Source organism: Gavialis gangeticus, unplaced genomic scaffold, assembly GCF_001723915.1.
Source record: "Gavialis gangeticus isolate Ggan-Ray unplaced genomic scaffold, GavGan_comp1, whole genome shotgun sequence".
NCBI lineage: Eukaryota > Metazoa > Chordata > Crocodylia > Gavialidae > Gavialis > Gavialis gangeticus.
In genome coordinates, this window is record NW_017729032.1 from 21,523,106 (window position 1) to 21,532,171 (window position 9,066).

The 9,066-nt window shown below is 44.8% G+C and overlaps 1 protein-coding gene across 6 annotated transcripts in view; it reads left to right on the forward strand.

Annotated features, from left to right (window-relative positions):
- AMOTL1 (angiomotin like 1) overlaps window positions 1-9,066 on the forward strand; it is a 194,605-nt gene that overhangs the window by 132,104 nt on the left and 53,435 nt on the right. For all 6 annotated transcript variants that reach the window (XM_019524506.1, XM_019524510.1, XM_019524507.1 and 3 more), the window contains one exon: window positions 2,214-2,502. In XM_019524506.1, coding sequence (XP_019380051.1) covers window positions 2,214-2,502 — 289 coding nt within the window. The remainder of the gene's footprint in view (window positions 1-2,213; window positions 2,503-9,066) is intronic.

Genomic DNA, 9,066 nt, shown 5'->3' on the forward strand with positions numbered 1-9,066 from the left:
AACCCCCCCCCCACGCACTCCAGCGGAACGCTATATCCGCCCCACCATCTCAGCATTCATGAGCTGCCTGGTACCCTGAGGTATGTAGAAAAATCGTTTAACGTCGTGTCTACGTCCAAATCATCAAATCTCTCCAAATCGATACAGAGGGTTCCGATTCAATTCAATTCAGAGATCTGGTCATCGAAAAGGGCGAAATCGAATCAGCGACCAAAGCTTCACACAGCCCTTATAAATGCAGCTACATCTTCAATTTCTCCATAAACTGGAGCAACTGGTTGGCTGCTTCTATCATTCTCAGTGGATGTGACTGCCATGCTTTTGGCTCACCACTGGCCATTTATTCTTCCCCTCCACCTAACCCTAATCCTAACCGTGCTGCCTAGCTCCATGCTGTTGCATCCTCATGCCCCAGCCCCTCTGCTGCCCAGTGCCACCACCTGGAACCTGGGGCTCACCTCCTGGGCCCTCTGCCAGCCCAGGGCTGCTCTACCCTGGCTCAACATGCTGTGGTCTTGGGTGCATGTATAAACACTGCACTTAGGAGAAATAAAACTGTGGCACAAACTACGCTGCAGTTTATTACTCTGTACTAATTGCATGTGTAGATGCACCCAGTGAGAGCAGGTCTAGGCTGGAAAGAGCTTTTGGATACTCCACCATGCACTATAGAATACAGTATGTAAACAGCAATAATATTTGTTATGTATTTATAATGAAATGTGCTGTATAAGTAATACTGTTAATAGATTTCAAGGCCAAAAGGGATAATTACAATCTTTTTGTCTGATTTCTAGCATCAGACAGGGCAAAAAAATAAACACAGGGAACAATGATTTTTGCTTTGAGCTTAGTAACTTGGGGTTAAACTAGAACTCACTTTTTAGGACGAACAGGCTGTCTTGATTGAGAGACTTCAGGCTATGGAGAGGGGCTAATCAGAGAAAGGGAAAACTGTAGTGGTTAGGATACTGTTAGGATTTGAGAGCCCAGGTGCAGTCCTCTCCTCTGCCACAGACTTTCTGTGTGTCCTTGGGTGAGTCACTTAGTGTATATCAACCCTACTTAATGGTGTAATGGTCTAACTGTGCAAATGAATTTATCGTGACAAATTGTTAGTAGTGTGAGTTACCCTATGTAGAATAACAGGCTCCCACAGTCAGATTGCTTCTGCTACCCAGGTTAACTTGCTTAGAACTGGCCCCACTGTCTTGACACGTCACTGACTTGTGTAATATATTCATATCCTTCCCTTCAGTTGCTCATCTTTAAAATGGAGATTACAGTATGCCTTGCCTCATAAGGGAGTTGTGAGAGTAGGTATATTGAAGTCCTTAAGGTGCTCAAGATACTGCAGGAGTTGTGGCCAAATAAGGACCTGAGACACAATTATCCTTCCTGTTAAAAATTTGTTCCTTATAGCTATTCTGGATTTGTCTGGCTTGACCCCCACCCACTGGATCTAGTTATGCCTTTATCCGCTAGGTTAAAGGCCCATCTCCTATCAGAATATACATCCACGTGTAGGTACTTACAGACCATGACCAAGTCCTTTCTTAACCTTGCTTGCAGTAAGATCAGCAGGTGTTTAATACGCCTGTGCATAACTCATCTATTCATACCCTTGACTGAGTATCATAATGAGGTCTTGCAACATAGGCTGCCTTTGATGATTTGAGATAATTGATCAGGGTTGTCCAGCCAGCAGTTTTGCAGCAGCTGTAACTATTTCACTCACTTCACTTCCTTTTCGCTTCTAACTCAGCCTATCAGCATTCTGCTCACCTACTCACTCTAGGCAGGGAACGGTTTTTGAAGGGTGAGTAATATATTGCTTGTTTGTCATAAGCATCCATCTCCCAATGCTTCTGGATAATGTTGTGAGGAGGGGAGAGGCTTTCTGAGCTCTGTAACACTAGTTGTTACATCTAAACAAGGACAGGGTTTGGGGATGGATGTGTCTGCATTGTTTTAGAGAGCCAATTAAATCAATCCTTGCCAAGAGCAGGTGAGTGGACAAGTTACCTTGATTGTTGTTGTTGTATCTGAGTTATGGTAATGAAAGAGGCTAAGATTCAGGGCCCCATTGCTAAGGATGTATGGGGTAAAGATATTCCTTATCCCAAAGACCGTAAAGTCTTGAGAAGTGGTGGATTTTCAGGACAGTTTTGCCAAGTCAGTGTTATTCTCTTCTACATTTGCTTTTCATGTAGCCGACAATGTCAAGCACCGTTTCCACCTGTGCCGGCACAACAGCACAGCCCAATGTCCTCCCAGGCATCTTCCGTGACCGGCCCACTGCATTCAGCCTCCCTGACTCCACTCTCCGCAGCCGGAGCTGTGCAGCTTCCATCTGCAACACCGCCCAGCCAGCAGCTCACACCCGATGCATTTGCCATTGTGGAACGTGCACAGCAAATGGTGGAGATGCTATCAGAGGAGAACCATGTTCTACGGCAGGAGCTGGAAGGATACTATGAGAAGGCAGACAAACTCCAGAAGGTAGGTGGAGGGTACTCGCAGGGTGTAAAATAGGCAAGACCCTTCTGCACTATGTGTAAAGAGGAACAGGTAGTGGAGACAATGGGGAAGAACAGCTTATTTACACAACAGAGCTACTGCTGTGACAGCTTTGTGAGCATATCTATGTTGGTAGAGAACCCTGGCGGAGAAAATGCATGTGCTGGCTGAAGGTGTTTTTGGCTGTTGTAGCTATAGCCAAACAGCACAAGCTAAGCCAGAAGAGCTCCTTTTTCTGTTAGCACAGCTGCATCAACACAGCCAGCAAAACTTTGGAGTGCAGCTCAAACCCTACGTAACCCTTAAACTGAGTCCCTCAAACTGCTTAACGCAGCCTGTGGTTCCCTGTGTCGTTATCACTCAGGACCTCTGTACATCCTCCCCAGACACAAGATAAAGGCGGCCATGTAGACTCCTTCCTCACAAAGACAGAAGGCTTGTCATATTTCCTTTTGTTGGAAACATCATTTTTTACTTTGCGCACATTATCTTAATGCCAATCTTAGGAAACCCCCCCTTCAGTAGCCTTCTTGTCAGTCTGCAGAATCTGAATTTAGGGTATTCTTAAGCCAGCATGTAGTTACAAATGTAGCATAATCAGTAGCACATCGTACAAAATATATGTAGTAATTATAACAAAATATGTCTGGTGTTGTATTGCATATTTGAATAGGTTTGCAATAAGCCCACTCTTTTTTAATAGAAAAATAATGTGCTGGAACCAAAGGTTGACTGATGTTTTGGGATTTGGTTTCACATGTTTTTACACTACACTACACTACACAAAAAGATCCCATAGAATCAGATCACAGTTGTCAGACATCTGTATCAGCAGCCGGATTTTTAGAGGTGATTTCAAAGACCCCAATATGGATTTAGGTCTCTAAACCTAGGCTTCCCAGTTTGAATGTGTTGGCTTTAACTCCTGGCTCTCACATCATATGTAAAATAATAAAGCAGTGCCTTTGTTCAGACATCTTTTATAGGGATGCTTTTGTCATATTTTCAGTGTGCCCTGCAAAGTGAATGAGGCTCTTTTCAGTAGGAAAGATAAGTGTGTAACTAACTGCCTAAAGCAACAGAACAACAATAGGCGATAACAGAAAAACAGAGAACTGAGGGAAGCTGGTGCTCTTTAAAAATCAGACTCACTGCCAAAAATGGGTACTTTAGGGTATCTCTTCTCCAGGATAATATCTGGCAGCTTAACTCAGCTAGAATTTTGAGGACTGTTTTCAGTAACTTGAGTCCTGGAGTCTGAGCATATTTGCACATAAATGGTTATGTGCAAAGGCAATAACCACCATTCTGTGCATATGGACAAATGATAAACAAGCATGATCAGCATATACAAATGCAGTGACTAGGCATGTAAAGCCAGGGGGTTATCCAAAGCTTTAAACTCTCAACTGCAACTTGCCAGCCAATCTCTGTTGTGGGCTCTGGCAGATTTGTAATTGGGATCTGACAAGTTTCCTCAGCCACTGTCAGGATAGAAACAGATGTCGCCTTTGTGCCACCATAAATGTTTTTATGACAGCGCAAAGTGAAAACAAAAAGACATCCATGCCTCTTGTCATGCCACAGATGTGCAAATTTGTGGCTGTCATTGTGGCATTAATTTGAGCTGCCATTTTGAAGTGGGCATCTGTTTGTTTTAAGGTGGGAAAGTGTGGGCAGCATGGACTTACCTGCATTATCCAGCCACCCAAATAGGTGCTTTCAGGGCTTCAGGGTCTGATCTTGAGCACCCCTGGGAGCGAATTCTGTTTATAGCCTCAGTGATAGGATCCTGGGGTGGATGGGCCATTGGTCTGACCCAGAATGGCACTTCTTATGTTGCTACATTCATGGGTCATTCATCTAAAAGGGCTCTTTTCTTACCCATTTAGATGCAATGCACAAACAGTGTCAATCTAAATTATTTCTGGGGATGAGGGAGAGCTGTGGGTCTTCAGCAGCTCTACAAATTAATCTATTCCCATAGAAGAGTATCTCACATAGTTGAAGTGATGACGGATTTTTAAAAAAGACATGGAACTTGCTTTCTATTATTGAAGTGAAAAAGCTATGTATTTTTTCTAAGCAAAATATGAATTTATGAAACAAATCAACAACATGAGTAGCAGCCTCGCCACCACTCCCATTTATAGTACAGAATAGAACAAAATAGGATAAAAATAGTGGGGAAAGAAAAACAGACTGTCCATGATGTATACAACTCCTTGTTAAGCACAGATTGTCCCCCAAGTGGTATCAGATTCTACACCATACTTAAATAGATAGTTTGCAGTGAGTTACAAGGTAGTGATTAATCCCAGTGTTGTTTGAAATGTTGTCTTATTTTTATAAGTGAGCTGTTATCTTTTTTATATCTCTTTTTTAGCTCATTTGTTCATTGCCTTTTTTTCTTTTTGGTCGAGAGTGTTACCTCTTTGAAGCTTAATTATCAGGTTGGCATGGTTTCTATCAGTGTCTCATCATGTAGGTTGTTTGAGTGGGTTGGCACTAGAAACTATCAAGGGACAGAAGGGATTGGGTTTTTTGTGAAGGAAATTGCAGTGCTGCTGAGAAACATGAGTGTCATTTACTGGTGTTCCTCTCCTCCCACTTTATCATGTTTAAACAAGAGTGGCTTTGATGAAAGTCCTCATTTTATCCTAGAGCAAGCCTGCCTTTGCCAATACAGCTGGACTGGGCAAGGAGCTTATGTGGTGGAGGGCATTTTGAAAAATGTTGGTGTTTAGAGGATGGGATAAAAGCCTCACTTGCTCTGTGTAACTGTATTGATCAGATCTAATAAGCTGTTAAACTACCAGGATGTAATAGTACATTAATGTCATTGCAGTAGGAACTTTATGGAGCCAGGGTGCTCAGCCCGTGGACCATGGGCAAGATATGGCCTGTGGAGCCATGTCATCGAGCCCATGGGACTCCCCATAGGTCCAGAAATTTGGTAGCAGGGGAGTGGTGCCAATCAACACCGCTATCACTTCCCTGCTGCCAAGCTTCCAAGCCCTGTACAACTGGATCAGCCCTGATGGGGCCATTCCCATGCAGCTAGATCGGACCCAGTCAGACTGTTCCCATGCAGCACTGCACTGGGGCCAGCACTGTGTGCCAGGTTAGTCCCATGGACCGGATCCCGTCCGTGGACCGACTTAGCATCGCTTATCCAGCCTGTGGGACAAAAAGGTTGGGCACCACTGTTATAGTGCATCAAAGAGTAAAAAATTAACACAGGAAGATAGTAGTGTAAATAGAGCACAGTTTCCACCTCTTCCACAGGTTTTCAGTATGGACTTAGGTTAGTCACTTCAGCTTTCTGTGCCTGCATTGTGTTCTGATCTGGAAAATGGAAGCACCAATTGGAAATGAAATCCTGGTATGATATTATAGTTAAGAGGGGTGATAAAGTTCTTGGCTGTATCCAGAAGGGAGTATTGACTGATAGTAGGGAGAAGGGGGGTTATCTCCCCTGTTTGTGGAATTGACAGTTGTGATCCAGTCATGATGTCTGAACTTTTAAAATGGATGCTGCATAATTGGAGAGGATTCGGACAGGAACTACAAGAACAATCCGAGGTCTGGAATACCTGCCTCTCAGTGAGAGTCTTGGAGAAAAAACTGGGCTCAAATGATCCCAGCTAGGCAGGCATCAAGCCTCCTCTTAAAGATCCCCAGGGTAGGAGCCAGCACCGCTTCCCTTGGAAGTTGGTTCCAGATCCTAGCCTCCCTGACAGTGAAGTAGTTCTTACGGATGTCTAATCTAAACCTACTCGCCAACAACTTGTGGCCGTTATTCCTTATTATGCCAGGGAACGCTGAGGAAACAAGGTCTCTCCCAAACCCTTCTGGTCCCCCCTAGTGAGTTTATAGACTGTGGCCAGGTCCCCCCTCAGCCTTCACTTGTGGAGGCTGAACAGGTTCAGGTTCTGCAGTCTCTCATTGTAGGGTCTGCCCTGTTGTCCCTGGATCATGGGGGTGGCCCTCCTCTGGACCCTCTCCATGTTGTCCACATCCCTCTTGAAATGGGGCGCCCAGAACTGGACGCAGTACTCCAACTGTGGCCTGACCAGTGTCGCGTAGAGGGGGAGGATCACCTCCTTGGCTCTACTCGAGATGCACCTGTGGATGCACGACAAGGTGCGGTTAGCCCTGCCAACTGTGACCTCGCATTGTCGGCCCGTGTTCATCTTGGAGTCAGTAATGACTCCAAGATCCCTTTCTGCTTCCGTGCTTTCAAGAAGGGAGTTTCCCATCTTATAAGTGTGCTGCTGGTGACTACTGCCCAAGTGCAGCACCCTGCACTTATCAGTATTGAAGCGCATCCTGTTTTTGCTAGTCCACCCCTGTAACCTATCCAAGTCTTGCTGCAGTCTTTCCCTCCCTACTAGCGTGTTCACCTCACCCCAAATTTTGGTATCATCAGCGAATTTAAACAGGGTGTTTTTCACCCCGTTGTCCAAATCGCTAATGAAGAAAATTGAGAAAATTCCTGAAAATAAAGGACTGTTTAATCTGGCAATGGGCATAGCAGGACCCAGTATCTGGAAGCTGAAATTAGTTAAAATTAGGTGAGAAATAAGGCACAAACTTTCAACAAAGGAAGTGTCAGGACAATTTTGACTACAATGTGCTGGCTTCTCTATTGTTTGAAGACTAAATGCAGATGGAATATCTTTCTAAAAGCTATGCCCTGAAGCAGCCAGAATGTTTGGGGTTGATTGAATTGCTGAGTGAACTCTTTCGGCTTATGTTATAGATTCATAGATGTTAGGGGTTGGAAGGGACCTCACGAGATTATCGGGTCCAGCCCCCTGCACTTGAGTAGGAAAGACGGCTGGGGTCAGATGACCCCAGCAAGATGCACATGCAGTCATTTTTTAAAGATCTTCAGGGTAGGTGATTGTACCACCTCTGAGGGAAGTCTGTTCCAGACCATAGGCACTCGAATCATAAAGACATTTTTCCATATATCCAATCTGAAGCGATCTTCAAACAGTTTGTGTCCATTGTTTCTTGTCTTCCCTTGGGGTGCCTTGGTGAATAGATGCTCCCCCAGGCCCTAACGTATGCCCCTTCTAGACTTACAGGCTGCCACCAAGTCCCCTCTAAGTCTTCTCTTCTCCAGGCTGAACAATCCCAAGTCCCTCAGTCTCTCCTTGTATGGCCTGCTCTCCCGACCTCTAATTATGGACATGGCCCTCCTTTGTACTCTCTCAAGCTTCTCCACATCCCTCCTGAAGTGTGGCATCCAGAACTGAACGCAGTACTCCAGCTGCGGTCTCACCAAGGCCAAGTAAAGCGGAAGGATGATATCCTTAGGTTTGCTTGAGATGCGCTGGTAGATGCATACCATTGTTTGATTCCCTTTGCCAGCTACAGCAGCACATTGGTGGCTCATGTTTATTCTGTGGTCTGTCATGATTCCCAGGTCTCTTTCAGCTGTGGTGCTGGCGAGTGTAGCACTGCCAAGCCTATAAGTGTGTTGGGGATTATTTCTCCTCAGATGGAGCACTTTACATTTCTCCATGTTAAACATCATCAGGTTTTGATCCACTCACCTTGCAAGCGTGTCCAGGTCAACCTGTCCTCAAGCCTGACCGCATTCTCCTGTAATTTGTTGTCGTCCATGAACTTTGCCAGTATGCTTTTAACATCCGAATTCAAATAATTGATGAATATGTTGAAAAACACTGGTCCGAGTACTAAACCCTGAGGGCTGCCACTTTGTCACCTTCCACCTTGTTGATTCAGTTCTGTCTATTAATACAGTCTGGGTCCTACCTCGGAGCCAGTTACCTAGCCACTGGAGCATAAAGTAGTTGAAGCCGCAATTTCCCAATTTTACCATGAGGACATCATGGGAGAACAAGTCAAAGGCTTTTTTGAAATCCAAATATGTGACATCAACCTTATCTCCCCTATCTAGGTGGTGAGTTACCTGATCGTAGAAGGAAATGAGGTTGGTCAAGCATGACCTGCCTGCAGTGAAGCCATGTTGGCTGTCCTGTAGAAGAATGCCTTCTCTTAGCCTTCCAATAATGAATACTTTGATAATTTTTTCCAGAATTTTTCCAGGGATTGAGGTAAAACTGATTGGCCTCTAATTCTCTGGGTCCTCTTTTCTCCCTTTCTTGAAGATAGGCACTGGGACCTCTCCTGAGTACCACAAATCCTCAAATACCTTTGCCACAGGTCACATGATGATGTTGGCCATTTCTTTCAGCCCTCTCAGGTGTAGTTCTTCCGGTCCTGCTGACTTATAGGTATCCAGCCTCTCTAGATGTTCTTCCACAAGATCTTCACCAACTATGAGAGGATGATCACCCCTACCTTGATCATCTTGTATCCTGTCAAGCAGACTAACACCCTTGGACTGATGGACTACCAACATGAAGTATTTGTTTAGGAGTTTGGTTTTCTCCTGAGTGTCAGTTATCAGCTGTCCCGTTTTGCTGAGCAGGGGCCCTATGTTTCCCTTATTTTTTCTCCAACTTCCTACAGAGGGTGGTAGTGGATGGGTCCTTCTCGACCTGGAAG